The sequence below is a fragment of the Sceloporus occidentalis genome, unplaced genomic scaffold (genome assembly GCF_023333645.1).
Source record: "Sceloporus occidentalis isolate IW3139 unplaced genomic scaffold, rSceOcc1.0.p SCAF_329, whole genome shotgun sequence".
Lineage (NCBI taxonomy): Eukaryota > Metazoa > Chordata > Lepidosauria > Squamata > Phrynosomatidae > Sceloporus > Sceloporus occidentalis.
The window spans coordinates 120001-141425 of NW_028317309.1; the positions used below are offsets into that span (position 1 = coordinate 120001).

Consider the following 21425-nt stretch of genomic DNA (forward strand, 5'->3'; position numbering starts at 1 on the left):
TGATGTCATATATTAGCACCACAATCATTCCTTTAGTAATTATAGCAAAATAATAAATCTGATCATTTTTGATGACCAAGGTCTGGGAGATAAGTAAATGAAGGCTGACCGCTGACGCTGGTCAGAAATATTTACTTGAATTGACTTCATTTTTAATTTATGTTTTTATGAGATGTTCTATTGTATTTCTGAGGTTTTTTGAGGTTTTGTCCAGTGATGTGTTTAGGGAGACTCACTGCCCAAGGTCACACCCAGCTGCCCTTCCAGACCTACCATCGAGGTGGTCATCTTCCTCCACCGCTGGTCTTCTTGTACACAGTGCTTTAATATGACATCATATCCCGATGATCTCCATTAATGATAGATACTAAGAAGATCCACAAAGATGTTTGATCTCCGCAACGGGCCCTTCAGAGGTCAATCACCAAGTAAAGCTGCCCGAGACGGGCTGCCTCCAACCCAACCCATATCCTCGTTAAAGTAAAAACCTTTCATGGCATTAAAATCATAAGACCTATATTTTTGGGCAGAACGTTACCTTTAGGCTCAACAAGGTTTCGAGGGACCCTTGGAGTAAGTCTGAGTGAAGGTCAAGAGGACATCTGGTTCCCCTACATACGTACCTACAAAGATAGGAGGACCAATTCTTGTAGGCCAGGCGATGTCATACCTCGTTGCTACTGTATAACCCTGAAGATTTTAAGACATATGCATTTTAACAAGCTAGAATACTCCAAAGAAATCACATTTCACCCGTTTTATCCAGAGAATTGATGAAACGGCCTGAAAAGAGCGCTGCAGGAACCTAATATCCAAGGAGATTGTAATTTAGTAGATTTCGCAATAAGAAAAATCCTCTCCTGCATTTGAAAATCTTTTGTAATAACTTCTCGCCGATGTGAGATATAATTTAATCACATCACATCGGATTCTGCTAAGGTCAGAAAGAGCTATAGCTTCTGGTTGTTCTCATTAAAAATGATAAAAAAGAACGTATCTCTGCAAAGTGTGAAACTGAATGGGATTTTGTGCTGAGGGAAGAATTTCATGTCCGTGAAAACATCTTTTTTTTTTCATCTCAGACCAGACTGTCATATTCCCGATGGTATATCAGGTCCCCTTAAGACGGAAATGTGTATATTGCCGAGTTTAAGAATCGTCGTATTTGAAATAAAACAAATCAAATTTATCACCAAAAACCATTTATCACTTGTGTTACTGTTATTTGTATTTAACCCCTTAATGACAAAGCCCGTACATGTACGGGCTCAATGCATTGTTTTCAATGGGGTTAGGGACTGCTCATTGTCCTTAAGGGGTTAATATTCCACTAAGTTACTTAGATTTATATTTTCCAACTCAAACATCCACCCAAGTCATAGCCAGGAGCATTTCATGCACATTTCCATCCACTTGGGATGAACTTGGCCTGTCTCCCCGCTCCAAGTTTAACCCCTGACGGCGAACCTACGGATTTCCACTCCCGTTATCTACGCAGCATCGCACCCTTCGTGTTCGTTCTCATGTTCGCTCAAATACAAATGCACAAGTCTAATAGAAATGTTTCAATAGATTTATCAATTTCTATGGCAACAACCTATCAGAGCCTGCATTTGCGTCACATGACAATTAAGCATGCCCTAAAAAAATTAAAAAAAAAAGGTGCAAAGTTTTACATGATTCAAGAATTCTTTCTAGGAGTCATTTGGAGATTTATTTTGATGCTGCATTTAGTTATAAAAGTGTTAAATTAGGGGAGTAGGTAAAACAGCACCTTTTGAGGGTCAAGTATGTAGGTTCTATTCATGAACATGTGTGTTAATTAAATGTTCTAAATACATTTTAGGACGTGCTCTATAATTTCAGAATCTATTGTAGTTTCTTAATTAAAACTAATGCACTTTATGCAACTTCCTGTTTGGGCTCACAGTAGAATTCTACTGCAATCGACGGGGATCATAGGAAGTGGATGAAAATGTGCAGGTGTACTTCATTGGTTGATGGCAGAGAAGTTCACACTAATTTCAATAATTTATAATGTGTGATGGAGCTGAACCCTTCCACTCCTTGATGTGATTCTACATTTTGGAGGGCCAACCCTGGAGGAAGAGTTGAGCTGGTGCTGTATAATGCAACCCTCCAACATTTCTGGACACTCTCATTGGGTCATGGTTATAGGTGACTGGTAATATAGGTGGGACCAGGGGCACCTAACTTACCCCATGCAAGGAAGTGAAGAAGAACACCAGGATATGACATCATATCCTGGCAAACCGCATCACTACCTCTTGATGAGGCCACGTGGGAGCTGTGATGACCTCCACCGATTTCACAGATCTCACCAAATAGCCCACAATCCCTACTGGCCAATGGAACTTAAGGCACTTTGGGGGGTATGATCATTTATCATTAAGGTGAGGAGATTTCTTGAAATGTCATCTCACCTCTTTAACTATGCTCTTCCTGATATAGCGACTTTGAACCTTACTGCTTCTGAGAAGTCATTCTATTATCTCACTGAAGCTGATCTGAGGTTTACCAGCACCAGTACTTCTATAAATACACACCAGAAAGAAATGTTCAGAAGAATTAGTTCAAAAAGCTTCTATAACGATTTTTATATGCCTGTTAATAGCGATGAATTTGCATGAAACATGCCCTTGGGCTCTTTAAGATTCTAATTATAGTACATTGTTCTTAGTCTAATTATCATTATTATTTTATTTTTTTGTAAATAAGTATTATGTTCTGAAATGCAGTTTTATGGAACTGGAGATTTAACTCTGTCATTACATACCTCCCAACCATCCTAATGTGCTACCAAGTTGCCACACTGTCCAAACTTTGCAGGAAGTGGGCATCGTAAGCCCATCGTGGAAATCCTCCGATCTCCCCTAACTGTCCCAAGAATCTGGAGAATCAATGGAGATCCATGCTGCTGCTGCGTAGACTTCTATCACAGCTCCCACTTGACCACCATTTGACACTATGAAGCTGAGCGCTGCCATGCCCCCAACAATGGTGTCCCACTTTGGACACCTGCAATGTCAGAGGTATGGTCATGTCTCCATTTGTCTGCTTTGCACTATACGGCATTTTGTCACTTTTTATTGAAGGACCGAACCTTGGGCTTCAAAAGAAAAAATAGTTATTAATAGGTTACAAAGTGACATAAAAAGTAAAAGCCCCGCCCCCGCGGTACCTCAAACCACAGCCCTAAACAAAATTGTCCCTATGTGGTCTTCCAAAATATTTAGGCTTGTAAAAAAAGGTGCAAATCTTACATATGATTAATTTTTTCTGCCCCTGTGCTTTTCAAAATTCCAAAATATAGTGTCAAATGCAAAAAGCTGATAAAAATTCTCAAAATATGTGGTTTTCTCTATTCGAACAGCTAAGGCATTTTGTATTCTCAGCATTGCTTGGGCACTGAGATTGCAGATATAATAATAATATATTAAGAAAACATAACCAAGCAAAGCCTTTTTTTTGCGAGAAAAGTGCATAGCTTTCATCCTTTAAAACGCCAATTTTCTATCAGAAATAACAATTTTGTAAAGCATTTTATGTTTGTTGTGTTGGTTTGTTTTACTCTTCGGCTTTTTAAGCATAAAGGAAGTTAATATAACTTTTTTAGTAGGGCATAAAAGAAAACAAATCTGGTAAAGGTTCAGTTAAAAGTGTTTATATTTTTTAAAGTAAAGTAAAAGTGTTTTGGTTTTTTTTTTTTAAAAAAGAGAAAAGTAGTATGCGATTACCTTGCACATTGCATTAAATATTCATATTTTTTTTTATAAGAAAGGAGAAAAATTAGAACACAAATTATCCTATGCTAGAATAAACGCAACATTGAATCTTCAAAATTGTTTTAATTTAAAAATTCATTAAAAATGTAAATTATTATTATTATTATATATTTTTATAATTAAGGGGGAAAAAGGAGAGTACCTTGCACTACAATACACACAACATTAAATCTTCAAAATCTTTTCAATTTAACACTTAATTAAAAATGCTAATTATTATCAGAATATATATATATTTTTTTTTATAATTTTTATAATAAAAAACTAAAACACAGACTGCCTTGCACTATAACACACACACACTATTTTAATTGAACAGCTCATGGAACATGATTAAATATTATTAAATATAATAATTCATATTAAATAAAAATATTATTATTATATTTATTTTTTTTGAAAATTAAGTAAAAATGGAGAACAGTATCTTGCACTTTATAATAAATAAATAAAAAATGCAATTGATATAATTACTACAATAATAGTTTTTTAATGGAGCACCTTGCGCTAAACAGAGCATTAAATCTTCTAAATCTTCTTAATTTAATAAATAAACTGTTATTATTCATATTTTTTTTTTAGCATTGCCAAAATTACAATTTTCAGATTACATAAAAAAAATAAAAATAAAATCGTTTGGTTATATATATAATCGAGTAGAAGTCTTAATAACTATGGTTGCCATGGTAATCACACTGGTTTTCTGGGTTTCTATGGTTCACAATTAAAATGCAACGTCTTTGACACTGAATAAGAATTACCGATACTATATAATTTTCTCAGTGAATTTGTTTTGGGTTTGCAAAACGTAGAAATCGAAAATACGACCTTAATTGTTAACTAATTTTTCAATGATTAGATTGCAGGTGCTGGGTTATTATTAATATGTAGAATTCATGAAACATTCCAATCATATTATTATTCTTACTATTTTTTTTTTAATTTATTTATTTTTTTACGTCTGACTAATCTTTGAGTCAGAAGAAGAAAATTCGGCTTAATCATTCCTAAATTAGGTTAAATGATTTATGGGGAAATGAGTAGTCTTTCAAGAAGCTGTTCTTCGATGTCATGTTTAGAAGCTTCAATCTCCTTGAAAATTTGAGCCGTTTGTGGCAATATGATAATTTAGGTCATTTAGAGTTCCTGTCGAGAAATCTGGCCCATTGGATTGAGGATCAGGCGCCATTTTGTCTGCTGTTTGCTGGGATATGATGGCCTAGAACCACAAAAGACTCCACATCTTGAAACTTTCTTGGAAGCGATTATCCGACCTGCTAGGCAACATGGGGGCTTCTTGCATTGGGCTCTGTTTGGTTGATAATCGGCCCTGCATTGCAGCCTTTACCCTCTGGATAAGGAGTGTAATCTTACCCCCTACACACATACACACATGCAACTCGGACCGGAGCACATTTTGTCTGACTAGTTGAGCCGACGCTTTATGGCAATGCTACTGAAGTCCGTCCCTCCATAGACTTTCATTAGTCAGAGAGTCCGGCTGGGTGATTAAGACCGAGGCATTCCATTGTTCCCCACAGGCAGTATGATAAGGAGTTGGGGGGTTTAGTAGATTGGGGATCAGATAACAGAGCGAGAATCATACAAACGGCTGATATGCCGCTGCCTGAAAACATTATATTATGGGGCAAAAACTACAACCGGGGTAAAAAAGATAAAGAGCACAATTTTTGAAAATGTATTTTTAATCCGATACGAGGAATAAAAAACACGTAATGAGAACATATGAATAGTTAAGATAAAATAAGAGACGTTGGCTACTCTGGAACCTTTTTCTAAACCAACACCTATATAGAACAGCTGCTTTGCACTTGGCTCTCGTCCAAGAGCTCTGACTCACTACCTTTTTTATTTTTAAATAGTTAATTTCATCCTGATCTGACAGACCCCCGTGGGGGGCTTTGCTGTTCTAACATTATGTTCCGAGTTGATTCAAAATACCATAATTAAATGGCAAATGAATTCGTTTTAAGGTATTTTCATTTGGAAGCAGATGTTCGACGTTTCTCTTGACACAGGTAAATTAGATAAATCCCCCCCCCCCCCAAAAAAAAGTTTCATTTGTTTCCTGCTGACATGGGATAAAGAAAAAGGATGAAAATAATGAGAAATGGTTATTTACTTACTCCGAACCTTCTGTTACTGTAGATAATGTAGACATCGATATAAAAGCTCTCATTCATTTGCAGCAAAAGAATGATTCCTTGGGCTTTGGCCGTACAATGTGCCTTTCTAACTTTAATGGGAGCATTCACAACTTTTAGAATTAATTTATCAAAGCCACCGATGTTCTGTGTGATATTTGTTAGTGTGATTCTTTTGAAGACATTTGATGAAAAAGGTCCACCTTAAGGAAACTGATATCTGGGGCAGCCTGTGGCAGAACTAGCATTATCAGATTAATTTCTCCTCCGGCACCTAAAAAAAAGGCTATCTGGACCAATCAACAACAAGGAGTAACTTAACTTAAACGATCATTTATTGGGAGGAATAATCATGAAGGTCCGGAAGTTAAAAATGGCTGCCGTCATGGTATAAACATGGCCATGAGGACATGAGACTTAGCATAAGAGGAAACAATTGTTCTTCTCAGAATATTTAGTAGCATCCAGCAGACACTACATATAATGTGTATAAAGTACAGGAGTCACATGGCATGCTAAGACTTAGCTAGACCAAGACCTAGATCAGCGAGTCTACCCATGAGTTGACCTCACCTTTCATGGCCTTCCAGATGTGAAGACATGGTGGAGGCATTTTTTAGTTGACCGTCTTCTTAGAGCCTTAAAGCTCAGGAACCATGCGTCTCACCCCACCACCGCCACCCTCATCAAGCATTCATGGATTCTCTCTCTCTCTCAAGGCTCCAAAATAGCCTTTCCCATACCCACCCCAACACACTTCAGAGGCTTTTGCTCAATAGCCCCCTCTGCATTCATCACATGATGTTGTGGCACACTGACTACCATACCCAATACCTGCCCTACCACCATCCATGAGGTTCCTGAATGTCCATGTTAATGCACATGAAGCCTCAAAGACAGACATGGTGGAGGCATTTCTCAGAGCCATGAAGCTCAGCTCAGGTACCAACCTACCTAAGGTCATTCAGCCTTGGGTAGATGGTCATCTCGCTTCATCCCATCTTACTTGCAAATAATAATAATCATAATAATAATAATATTTATTTAGAATTCACTATTCTTTGATATATATACCGAGGAACCTTTCCGAATATTCCTTTGAGCCTCCAAATTTCTAACAAAACAAAAATGTTTTTTTATGTGAATCCTATTGACCTCAGAACACAAATAGATTTTACTTTTCAAGTATTTGGTTTTATTGCCCAAAAAATAGTGTTTCTAACATCCCCAGAGCGGATATTTCTTGTTACCTTGAAATAAGGCTATACCTGAAGATGTCTTACTCTCTGGAGCAAAAGAGAAAAATGGAGCCTCTTGAAGAAATTCTTATTCCCCCGTCTGGGTTGCTTTGTCTTATTGATTCTCTGTTTCATATAAAAAAAGTTGGAATTATAAACCGACTGAAGTTATAAGATAAAAGCATGGCAATATATCTTGAAATGGTAGTATATATATAATTATTGTGTCTCCAACTAGAACATATTTGATGGTTTTTTGACCACTGTTCAGCAATAAGAAATCTGATATATCATAAATAATATTTTTTTTTTTTTGGGAGATATTTAGTCTAAAAGTTAGAGAATATGAGAATATAGGGAATCAGATCTGTGGCAAAAGATGGCAGGACTAGCGTTAGCTAATCAATTTTCTACCTTGGTATTCTTTACCGTCTCATCCCGTCCTTACAAAGGCTACCTGAACCAATCAGTAACAATCAACAAGAATCATGCATGGGTTCACTCGCTCTCAAGACTCCTTCCCACCGCAAATAGTCATCCCAATGACCACCCCATCACACTACACAGGCTCTCTTTCTCTATAGCCCCATCAAATGATATCATGGTAGACTAAATACCATGGCCAATACCTGCCCTAGCACAATCCATTAGTTTAAGTCTACCCACCCTACACCATCTCCACCCAGTATCCTACCCTGCAGTCAACTCCAGCACCACACTCCCGCCATCAAGTTCTGCACCCCCTTCCACACACACACATTATTTCCCGGTTCCGCAAAGCCCAACTTACTCGCTGAGACATGCCCCCACCATGTCCGTCTTTGGGGCTTCATGTGCATTTGCATGGACCCTCAGGAACCTCAAGGATTGTGCTAAGGCAGGTATTGGGTAGGGTAGTCACTGTGCCACAACATCATGTGATGAAAGCACCATGCAATGCCCCACAACATCTTTCCCACACTGCTTGCTATCACAAAGCCTTCTCTCTTATCAATGGCAGGTCAATGGAGCCATTGTCAGCCATGTTGGGTGAACCTTAAGACAAACGTCCTTCGCCTTAGGCCTCATCCACCATGTCCACCAAAATATATATAGAGAGAGAAAGAGAGAGTAATTACTTATATTAATGTGTCAAAAAAACATAGGTTTATTCAGCCTAAAAACTACAAAATACAGAATTTGGGGAAAGTGACATCTCCTCTTTAAAAACCTATTTTGAAATCATTAAGTCAATCATTAAGTGTGTGGATTCTTGGTTTTTTTTCTCATCCAAATGCCATATTCTTTTAGATTCTCAATCATAAGAGCACCATACGCAGACGTTTCTTGATGACATCCATGGTCGCAATTACCAGCTGAGCACAACTTTTTCATCTGCCAGATATCAAATGTGACCATCGGAGTAAAAAAAATGATACGAAATAAACCTCAGACTTTCTAGAAGAGAAATGTAATAATTCCCCCCATTGTTTAAAAGGCAAACATAATAGTAATAACATTACAGCAATTAAAAACGATTAATAAATACTGTATTTATTATTATTATTATTATTAATATTATTTACTAATATGTTCTGTTATAATAATAATAATAATACCAATAATAAATAAAATAATCATCATTATAATCATCATCACCACCACTGAAATATTGTTTTATATTTTTATTATTTAGTCATATTTATTATATAATATAATATTTTATTGTAGATAATAATAAATATAATAATTGCTTAATTTAAAAAAAAAAAAATTTCTAAAGCCATATTTCACGGATAAACTCGTTTTCACATTTCTTCTTGATGTTGATACGATAAATATAATAAATCTATATTTAGACCCATATGGATCGAAAATAGCATATGGTTATTATTTTGTATGGGGGTTTTTTCTCTCTGTATTTAAACATTTGACTCTAAATATATATTATTTTTAGAATTTTAGCAAAATAAATTGGATTAATCCTAATCCATTGGTAACGGAGTGCCTATAAATACATTTATTTGAAATATACAGGCTTTTTTTCATTTAGTTTATTACAGAATAGAGAGGTGGCACTTAAAAGCCAAAGGTGGAATGATCTAGGGGGATAATATCTTTGTTGTTTATGAAGTGGATCTGAAAAGATCAGAAGTCACATGAATTTATATGACTCGGGACATGCTCAAATGGCGTAATTCTGTAATTACTAAGCAAAGCCATGGTCGTCGATACTGGAAAGGGACAAGCGGTTACCGTGGATAAAAATTAAGATATATTGCATTGAAGGCTTATAAGAGCACGTAAGAAAAATAGAGCACTTCCATTAGGATAATAGAAGCCTATGTGGTAGCCTCTTAGCTGGAAGTGTTATAAATGTATTACCAGGGACGAGCCTAGGGATGGGGGAACCTGGGTACAGTTAGTTCTGTGGCGCCCCCCGCTGATAATAAAGCACATTTACATTCTTACACACAAACTCGCTCATTCATTCACTCATTCATACACTTACACATATAGCACATACACACACTGTGTCTCCCTCCTCTCGCACTCACACTCATGCTAACACCATAAAGATTATGAAAGATTATGTGTTGTTTTTTTCTGATAGCGGCATATTTCCAATGGCTTTGTGAAAACTTCAATAATAATTATATTAATAATAATTTAATAACGTGGTACAAAGAATTTTATGAATGCTATTTAACCCCATAAGGACAATGCATTGTGAGCCCATACATGTACGAGCTTTGTCATGAAGGGGTTAACATGTTATACAGGCATCCAATAACAATCATCTTTATGCTAAAAACAAAAGGTTTTTGGGTGGCCTGGAGTTATTACATTCAGTGCAGAAGAGCGAATATTCCATATGTCGGAAGGGGTTAAAAGAAATAATTAGATTTTGGCTAAAAGCTATGAAATCATCAATTTCATTTACACCAGATAAATGGGCCAGATGATGGGTCCGTATTATTAGATTTATTTCATCTAGGGGAAAAAAAAAACCTTTTGAGTTTTTGCCCATCGTTTCATTAATCAGGGTGAAAATTGATACGGATGTGTCATCTCTTAATGTCCTTCAATTTTCACTGGTTGGATCCAGAAAGAATATTAATTTAAATCTATTAAAAATGTATTTATTATTTAAAAAAAAATTAGATTTTTTTTTTTTTTTTTTAACAAAAATTTGTGCCAAAAACTCTACATAATAATTTAAGTTCAAATCCTTTATTTATTTTCTCCAAATTGTAGTATTTATAGATGTAGCCCAATTATTTTTCCCCTGTGGCATGGATCGCCAAGGGGAAATGTTCGCCCCGCGCTGATAACGGCCTCCAAGGCAAAAAAAATAGTGAAAAAACCCCAAAATAAATTACACAGATTCAATCGTAATGATTTTATTGTTTTGTTCGCTAAATGTTAGCAAACCTTCGACGGTAAATTAGTACAGTACGTTAATGTGACAGCTTATTAGCATATTAAATGGTTCCATTTGGAAATTAAGGGAAGACAGACTACAGCTCAATCATTCTGTTTCAAACAATACCCAAAATCAATCTTTTTTTTTTTTTTTAAATGTTACGGTGTTTAGTAATCGAAGGTGACCTCGTTTCCGAGGCCCATTTGTAGAGTCGTTGAAAAACAAAATGTAAAATTTAAAAAAAAAAAATTAGCTCAAGCAATGTCATTTAGAAGGACGGCTTGTTTATGCCGGTAAACAGGTGTTGGCATTTTGTTAAGATATTACTTTTTTTTGTAAAATTTTGTAGAATGACAACAAATGTTTGTCGATTGGTGTTTTTTTCTTTTTTTTGTAATATAGCTAATAGGCTGCTCATAAACCGAAGCAAATTACAGCAGATTTTTTTTTTATTTATTAGTTGACCTTTACGTAGTCTAAATAATTTCATGGATTTCTAGCTATAAAATATTTTTTCCATTGTTTTTCAGGGGAATACTATGAGCGGCGTTTATTTGGTTTCTTTTAAGCCAATGCATATGATAGCTGGGTGGTCTATGGTATACCCCTTGCCAATTTAAGGGGGCATTCTGCAGAATTCCCCTCCCATATCCATTTGCCCCTTTTCCCCACTACCCAGACCTCTGTTGGCATGAGTGGAAAGCTCTCACATTGGGCGCGCATTGTGTCACTGATCAGCTGCTTCAAGCTGTCCATCAGTGGCTAGAATAGTCAGACCATGGATGAGGAGGGCAGCTCTAGCTGCAGAGCTGTAGCTTCCGCCTTGAGTAAGAATTTTTTTATTTTTATTTATTTTCATTTTTTGGGGAGGGTGGAGAATGCATGGGTCTTGATAGCCACCATTATATTATTTTTCAACATACTTGGGTTTGCCCAGGAGGCTCGAGGAGTAACAGCCGATTTCCTGGTCAATTCTTTATTTTATGGGTGAGAAGGAGGGTCAATTGGCTCCTTTGGAATCTAATAAGGGCCATTGTCGCTGGCCCAACCTTTTACCCCTCGTTGTGCCCAGATGGCGCAGAAGGACCAAAGCGTCAGATGAGCCAGTCTTGGAAATTCTCAAGAACGTACGGTTGGTCTAACATCCGAAGCCCTCCATGATTCCTCTCCCCTGTACAATACATCTCACATTACAGAGAGATCTCCCTTGCGGCAACATACAATCGTATCATGTTCTGCTGCTCCTCTCCTCCCTTCTCACCCATTTCTCTGGAAATTGCTTCCACATAACCCCAGGATAAAAACAGTAAAGAAACTGTCAAGAGCTCCTAGTAGGACAACAATGTTCTAGGTCAACGACTTTATTAACACTGTTTATTTCTTTCAGTTTCCTTATCCTTATGTCGGGGAGACTAGAGCCACCTAATGGTTCTTATCTGCTGGTCGCTACTATTTCTTTCAAATGAGTAACTATTTTCCTACTAAAGTAGAACACAACGGACTTATCATTTATTTTTCCGTTGAATAAGAAATCCACCTTGCTTGCCATCTTGTTTTCTTTTGAGGAACATACAACGCACGTTAGCAGTCGCTTGACCCCTCTTCAAAACGGATCAATGTAATTTGCCATTACAAGGTCGCTCGATATTCCGTAACTTATTCTGCGTTGAGACGGGCCGTGCTTTGCTTTCATCCACTTTGTTGGACTATCAAAGGTTTGACGGGTCTTGTGGCGTTTAAGAATCTCGTCTATATACATGCATATGCATAAGGCTAATTAGTATGCGAGGCAGGCATCTTTTCTAATCTATGGTAGAGGAATCATTTGCATATTTATTGATTTTTTCCCCCCGCTCCTTCTGATAGAGACCCGAGCGTCTCTTGATGATTAGATGAGCAGTTTCTTCTGGCACTTGGGAAGGAAGAAAGAAAAAAAGTCCCAATATGATATTATATAACTTCAAAGGCAAAGTTTGTATGCATGTGGGCCTTCCGACGAGATGTTGGTGAAAAATCTTTTTTTTGTTTGTGAAAAATCCATTTTTCTTTCAAAATAGGAAAGAAATACCAGAATTCTCTCCGTGCTTCAAAATGGAGGGACAACAAAATTCATCGGCCATTAAGAACCATTCGTAACCATCTGGTCTGCCCATATTTTCTTGCTATAAAAACCTCAAACCTTTTATCGATCCTTGTCTTATATTCAGGATGTTAAATAATGGTAATTCTAGGCAGTCACATACCATTCTGGGTTTATAAACTGGAAATTACGTTGAAAAAGGGAGGCCATTTTGTTTTAGTGGTGCGGTTAGAGATGTGGCTGGGTCGGAGCTTTACCTAGCCTTTTTTTTTGCCACTGTTATTTTTTGGGGGCATTTACTGTAGAGGAATAATAATAGATTTTTTTTTACAGTTTAACCCTTTTGCGGAAAAAATGAACACGTTATCACGTAACCAATTAAGGAACATTGTAATGGCATGGAAAGTTGGAAAGAAATCACCCCTGTGTGTACTTCATACATCATACTTCAGGTGATCATCAGGGACTTGTGACTAAGGCCCAGACTGGTCATCTGGCACACTAGGCAAATGTCCAATGGGCTGCAGGCTGACATACTAATACGCATACTCATACTAATACATGCTGCTGTGCGCAGTACCACTGGCTGGCCACACACTGCATGACTATAAAAACATAATGTGATTTGGTGGCTGTGGGCCTTAAAGTGCCAGAGCCACCTAGTCTTCTCCAGTCTGGCTCTGGCAGCAAGCATGTTAACAGGACGAAGCCAATGCCTATAATGCTAATAATTTAGTAGGTCAGTGTTACAGGGTCACCGTACCCAAGGCTGGGTACCCCTGTTTGAGGGCTGAGGAATCACCAGTCAGTCCCTCATACGGATAGCACTCAGCTATCCACGGATCATCCAGACCACCATTCGTAGTAAACCAAGAAGAACTCTCTTTATTACAAACACACAGAACTTATATACAATCTCAATGCAATGTGTACCGAACCCAACCCCCAATCCCATCAGCCACATCCCATCACAAATCCCATCAGTATACAGGGGATGTATCAGGTGAGGGGATTACAGAATACAATGGGTTCCCCCACCTGTGTTATCCCCCCTGTAGTGCGGGTGCCGTCTGGGCAGACAGGGCTGTGCTGGCTGATTAAGAGCCCCAGCCAGATTATAGGATCGTCTCCTTGAAAGCTGGGGCTGAATCCACATCAGTCTCTGGGCCAGTTACACAATAATACACAATATAAAATATTACCGGGTCACGGTATACGGAACCGGACACAAAAGTGCTCCGTGACCCGGCTAAACTTCATATGACATATGAGCCAGCTAGCCTGGCCCTGTCACAGTCAGATTTTATTTCCGTGGCCACCACTGAGTATGCCTTCAAGACTAGTCACCATCCATTGGAAGAACCTATTAACACTTAGCTCAAACCACACCAAAGAAAGACATGACACCAGGTTGGAGTCCAAAGAGGCCAACAGACTAACATAAACCATCTTATAAAACATATAAAAAAAAATTTTGACCATCAAATTCCTAAAACCCATCAGAGACCAATCTAAATCTATAAACCAAGGTTCAAATTGGCACGGTCCCACAAGGATTGACCTAGCCGCATATGTAACAGCATATACCGGTGCCGTATAATCCTAGGCCGCATCCTCTTAGCTCGGTGATGCCATTAGGCCACATAACTCCTTCAGGGCCCTGCTCTGTGGAGAAAACCAGCACTATTGCTCCATGGCCAGTGCACTTAATTCTAGCTCTTCCAATTCATTTTGGGGACCCCATGCCATCCCCCGAAAAAAAACACAGAACCTTAATAAGACAACAAAGAAGATCTAGAGGGTGCGTGAGAAATCAGATAAGGCAAAGTCATTGTAATGAGATGACCCTAAGGGTCAGTGGCATTTCCCGCCATTTCACCTCACGTAAACCTCGGCTTAGTCATGGAGCCCTTCCCGTTAATGCTTACAATCCAGGGCTGAACTTTACAGCGTGAGAAAGGTGATGTTAGGTGACTGTTATTTCCAGACTAGAAGGAAATCCTGTGCATATTAAGTGGTTCCCAAAAGCAGGATGTATAATTGAATATATTTTACGGTATTTTACAGTAATTATCTTAAGCTGCTTGGAAAAAACGTGTCATATTTTTTTTTACAAATGCCCCTTTTTTGTCTTAGATAGGTGTTTTTAAAGAGTATTTGCCGGGTGCGCGATGGTTCCTAGTTATACATAACTGTTATGAAATTACTTATCTGGTCTAACAGGAAGAGTGTTGGTCTGGTCCACCAACCCCATACCCAAGATCTCCAAATCCAGTTCACTTCCTGTCCTAACGTTTCCACCATCCAGCCATCAAACCTAACGAACAGTCGTTCCCATTCTACCCCAGGAAAAGGGAAAATGTGAGCAAATGGGGGAAAAGTTCTCAGATATCTTAGACTCATGATTGAGACTCATGACGTCCATTGAATTTTTGGACTTCAAAACGTTCCACGCCTAGTTGGCTCCTCAGCTCAACGACATAGACTATCAACTTTATATATATATATATTTTAAAAAATGGTAATTTTTCGGGTGTTGTGATTATTTGAAAATGGAAAATCTCATTTAAATTCCCCCCATCTAATCCGGGTCTTGCGGGATCAATTAGGTGAAGACCAGCTTTTCTGATCTTTCTCAAGCAATTACAGAACCTTGAATATTTGATTTCAGAATGAGGCGTTCCGGGATAATCATTTCCTCCGTACGGAGGTCTTTCTATATATTTTACTTGACAAGGTGATATTGCCGCTCAAGGGAACTTCGTAACGATGCAAGAGTTTGGAATAAAATTACCATAATCTAAATAATCAGCGAAAATAAATAAAAACAATGTAATTTTGATGAGAGGGGGAAAAAGCCTGCGGAATGCGCGTCTTCTTGGTGGAACGGCTCAGACGGACTTGGCTTTGTTGCCGACTGTGTACAGAGACAGGGTACTGGGCTGTAGTGGACCTTTAATTTATTAACCCATTCCTTATTGTTTCTATACACATTATCGGGGCTTTTAGGGCTGTAGAACCCTCTGATGCCCTCATACCCAGCAAACATTCTGAGCTCCTAGAAAAAAGGGGAATAAAAGAGGGGCATCAGGGAATTCGGGTGCCCAAAGAGGGACTCTACCTAATACACAGGGATACTTGGTAGGTATAGTCAGACCGAAATATTGCAAAATATCAACAATAATATGATAAAAAGGCAAAATTGGGATTCTTATGTTTCTAAATTTTCCTTTAATATTAAAATATCTGCAGTTAATTAATCTTGTCTTAATTAAGGTGCTTCGAGTTAAGTATTTATATGGAGGTGGATATGATGTCATGAAAACATTTTTTTTCTCTGTTCCTGCAGGTGTAAAGAGGGCTACCAAGGTGTGCGCTGTGACCAGTTCTTGCCGAAAACGGATTCTATATTATCCGATCCAAGTAGGTACATTTCATTCTGTTTATCTGAAATATATTGGGTGTTTTATGACTTATTATTTAATATTATTATTATTATTATTTAATATTATTATTATTATTAAGTCAAATAAAGGGGTATGTAAAATTAAAAAAAATATATATATTTTCCCCCAAAATATTTTATTTATACAATTTCTTTTTTTTTTAAAGTTGTAATAAAAGTATAAATGGCTGGACAAATGTATTTTTGTGGGCAAATAAAAATTTTAATTATAAATTGTTGCACATGCCGCTCGGGGGTCCGGTGAGCTTAGCCTGCCCATCCCCCGTGAACAGGTGCTTGCCTGGCCATTGGGTACCTTGCATTCAGCTCCATGTATGACCTCTGTTAACCGGTTTTGGAATCCCACGCTGATTTTGGAAATCGCTTATTTAGCGAACCGTGCCCTAAACCCAAGTTCTCTACTAACTATTGGATTCACCTGGTCTGCCAGCCTACTACTGACTATTTCTTTTTTTTTATCCAAGGTCATCTAAAACAATAGAGAAATATTACGCTGTTCTAAACCCTTCCCTAGAAATTTTTGAAATGGTGAAACATGAATTAGCTCAGTTTTTTAACCCTTAGTTGGCAGTTCCTAGATTAAAAAACAAACAAACCTTTAAAGGCCACCTGTTGGAATTCTAAATTTAGGTCATAGAAAATTTGTTTGGCCAAATTTCAAGTTTTTTTTTTTTTTTAACAGTTTCTTGCAGTTTTAGCAGAATGGCCAGTCGTCAATTAGTCACGGGGTCGTTAGTGGATTGAAATACACAAGTGAATGGTAAATAATGATCCCTTATTGTGTTGGGATTAAAAAAGGGAACAAATTCCCGCAAATAAAGACTTCAAACGGGGTAGAGAAAAAAAAAAAGGTTGATTACCAAACAGTCCGTTCTCCTTTCCTTTTATCCCTTTCCAGTAACGGAACAGAAGCAACATTTATTTCCTGTTGGGAGATTTTTTGTATTTTTTTTTTTTTAATTAGAATTCTTTACCAACCTGCTGGCGATTAAACCAAAGAAAGTAACCTTAATCAAGGTCCATTGGAAATGTGTTTTTTTTTGTTTTTTTTAAAAATCTATTTGGAGAAAAAAAAAGTTAATGACTCAGAGAGAAATTCTAGCCTCGCATGTAAATTTGATAAATCGTTGTAGCACTCGAGGCTAGCGTTTCAGTTTTCTATTTGTTGTTTGTTTACGGGGGTTTTGTAATTCATTTAGTGAACCCGTCTTGGGGAAATATTGACTCACTGCCGAGGTATTCCATGGCCTCGGAGGAGACCTTCTGATGTTCAGTTTTAAAGGATAATCCGTTGAGTGCTAAAAAACGATACTTCGATAATCACTTTGGGATTTTTTTTTTCTATTTCATATTAAATTTCAAATTAATAGGGAGGGAAAAAAAATAATTATGACAAAATCATATTTTTGCTGACTTGCCACGGTAGGGCAGATATTCCTAAAGAAAAAACTAATATTTTTAACTGAAATATTTAATTATTAATAATAATACATTTATTTATAAAATATATTTATTTATAAATAATTATTTAATTATTATTATTACATATTAATTAATAAATAATTATTTCATAATTATTATTAAATTATCAATGAATTTAATGCTAGACATGTTAACCCTTTATCTGCAGACCTGGAGCCGCCATTGCTGTCAGTCATGTGATATTTTGGGTGACTTTCCCGGCTCAATCACCACACTGAGCTGATGCTTTTTGGAAATCCTAATAGAGTGCCCTATTTCTAGCTACTTGGGGGGGTTTATTTACCCCTTTTAATTTATAAAGCCATTTCCTGCTGATTTCTATACAAATTATTGGTGCTTCCAGGGCTGTAGAAACTTGACCTTCAATCTTGACACATTCCGACGCTTGATGAATAATTCATAATATAAGGAATTCTATATATTTCAGACTCAGTTTCAGACTCTGTAGCAGCTAACTCAATTTATTTATAGAAACCAGCTATAGCCATTAACTATTTTATCTAATAAAAAGGCTAATATTGGTCGCAGACTGTGGCAGGATTACTATCATGTCCTAAAGTTCTCCCTTCTCTTCCCACCCTTACAAAGGCTGTCTGAACCAATCAACAGCAGTCAGCAACTTAACAATAGGGTAGAGATAACATAACGAGGGGGAATAATCATGCAGGTCCTGACATATTAAGATGGCTGCTTCCATGGTATACACATAGGGTGGGTGGTGTATTCTGGCCTAGGCTACTAGGCCTAACCAGACAGTTCCAGAGGGACCACAGATCTCCATTGTCACTGACCCATATACATTATGGAGGACAATGGTGGCGGTTGGGTGGGTGAGGCCTAGAGCAGCGCCAAACCAAAAAATACGTCAGTTTGGGACCATTATGGCAATGCCCATTTTCGAGTTGAAGATAAAAAGATGTCTTCTCCAGTGCAACCCAGTCACAGATAGACCTCCAGCTATGAATTCAGCCTGCATTTTGTAAACTCATATAAATTCCTCCGCATTGTGTTTTTTTCCCTTTCTGTGTATTGTTTTACGCAAACATATTCATTAAATGATTACAGTACGGAGTAGATTCCCACTGTCCCCACCATGGTGTTCAGAGTGTGTCGAATCCCTATGCCTCCTTCCTTGCAAATCTATTTGCAAAGCTGTCCCCTCGTGAGATGATGTATTGCGAAGCTAATGGTTCATGAAAGATACATTCACGCCATATACTCTTGTGTTCTGCTTATAATGAGTCTAGGTGAAGAAAAAAAAACCCCATGAAATATACAGATCCCCAGGAAACCAGATGAAAGAATTCTATAAAATCAATTAAAACGCCAGCAATGTTTGGAAGACAATATTCAAAATGATCCCCAAAAAAACACTTCTCAAAGCACCTAAGAATTTCTTTTTTGTACTGGCTGGATAGAATTAGAAACCGTCATACAGCAGTATTATCTGCCATATGTATTGCATATGACTCATCACCGATGTTTGGGACAAAAGGGCCATTTCTCCCAGGGCCCCTGGTTGCATGGGGCCCCCACTTGCTTCAGCGTCATTTACACATTTGCCTGCACATCACAGCAAGAACATCATGCTTGTTGTGTTGGGTGATGTGGGGATCCCTTGGTCCATGAGGTCTCTTTTCTGCAATGGTATAAGCATAGAGCCTTCATTTCTGGAGTATGTTCAGTTATGGCAGAAAGAGCTCAGGGGTTCCGGCAGTGTGCCGGACCAGGCCAAGCAGGAGGCTCGGTACACCAGTGCGTATACTCTGCTTGGCTGGAGATATGCTCTGAAGCAGGCAAGGAGGGTGTACGCCAGGCGCCTGACAACTGAGATGCCCAGCGGGGTCACGTAACGTGCATTACATGAACATGCATATTACAGAGGCAGCAGAGTGAAGGCAGCCCTTCATAAGGTAAGAAAGAGAGAGTCAGTAGCATATGTGTGTTTCTGTGGATGTGCGTGTGTGTGCATGGTACTGTTGGAGTCAGTGTTTATGTAAAGTGTTTACATGTGTATAAGCTTGTAGTGTTAGAATGTGTGAGTGTATGGTGTTGTTTGTGTTACTGTATGCCCGATCCGTGAATTCACTAGAAATGACAAATTCAGAAAATTCTTGGTGAAAAAACATAAGAAAACGGGGATTGTTTGTTTTTAATCTTTTATTAACTAAAAAAAAACAAGAACACAGGAGCACTGGATGTTTAGAACCAAGCCCTACGATAAATCATGAAGAGTCCGAAGAAACTGTCAAATTGATCAAGCTCCGTGCCCATTATTTCACAGGTTTGTTAAAAACACAATTAAAAACTCTTTCAGCACAAAAAAAGGTGAAAATATACTCTATTTTTCCTACACGAGTTGTGTTGGGCAAGTTGGTGGTCCACTGTCTTCATCTCAAAACTTGGCCATAAGCCTTCAATATCTTAACTTAGCAAGAAAAATAGACTAGTTTTTAGTTGAAGTTGATACCTTTGATGGGGACAGCCTACAAAAGATCCAAAATTCCACAAGCTTTCGGAACACCAGGGGTCTCCTCAGATGGAATGGTTCCACCAAACGTGACCACAGACCGATGTCCTTTTTGGGTTTTTTTGTTTGAGGAAAGACAGAGCTATTCTCAGCTCTTCTTCGAAACACAAAAGATTTCCTGGAGTGATGAATTGCCCGACCATGAGATGTCGGTACCCAATCGAGGGTACACTTCATTAACTTGACTTCCATTTTTTCGACGGCCGATTCTGATCCGTAATTTCCATAAAAGAACTGTTAGAGCCAACTACGAAACTTTCCAGAGATGTTTACCATAATGATAAATTAATGTACTCATACATGACCCCGCATAATCCGACTGTTACTCTCCTGGTATTATTTATCGTAGGAGGAGAATATTTCATTGTTGACGCTCGAATGAGTTGTATTAAACTCTGTTTATGCGCAGCGCTTTACGATTTTGCATGTAGCCACCAGAGAGAGAGAGAGAGAGAGAGAGAGAGAGAACACCGTGGTTTTCTTAGTGATGGAAAGCTCATAGCTTGTGATATATTCATTTGTGCGCTGTGCAGAACACTGTTTTGTAGACCATTAAAACCCGCCAACCTTCACACTTTAGATATATAGACCGGTAATTGAGTGTAGAGAACCATTTACAGAATTTCCTGGCGTGGAAGCATTCGCGGGCTAAATGACCTGGTTAAAATATTTCACAGCGTTGACAAGAAGAAGTCTTTGTTGCTGATACTTTTTTTTTTTTTTTGATGCACCCTTTTAACTTTTCCAGATTTCTCGCAATATGAAATATGTTATTTTGTCTTTTTTTTATTATTATTATTACGTCCTTTTTTTTGATCGTAATTGGAAAAAAAGCTGACCGTTGAGAAGTCTTCACTCTTACGCTGCCAGGACTCCTGTTTTGCACGTTGTTACTAAACTTCCTTTCGCCGTGGGCTTTAGAAATCGTGTGATCTTATCAAGGCTTTAAATTTGACCGAGCTTTACCGAAAGGGAATAAAGAACTCATGGCGTTAACGCACTTTTGTTATTTACTTGTTACAATGCATTGCTACACGAGCTAGAAATTGTAGAATTGGGCAATCGGATGGGTACAAACCATATTTTTTAACGAAATTCGTTATCGGAGAACTTGTGAGCCAAAAATAAAACAATGTGCCCAAGTTAATAATTTGTTAAACAAGGAGATACATTAATTTTTTTAGGGGACTGACAGGGTTCATTCTTAAAACACAAACGCATGTCCCCCAACTCCTGTGGATGCGCGGTAGAC

The 21425-nt window shown here is 37.9% G+C and overlaps 1 protein-coding gene across 1 annotated transcript in view; it reads left to right on the forward strand.

Annotated features, from left to right (window-relative positions):
- The window catches only part of LOC149274468 (pro-neuregulin-3, membrane-bound isoform-like), a 144253-nt gene that overhangs the window by 82728 nt on the left and 40100 nt on the right, over positions 1–21425 (forward strand). Inside the window, exon 4 of the mRNA XM_089505446.1 lies at positions 16045–16118. Within this exon, the coding sequence (XP_089361572.1) occupies positions 16045–16118 (74 nt within the window). The remainder of the gene's footprint in view (positions 1–16044; positions 16119–21425) is intronic.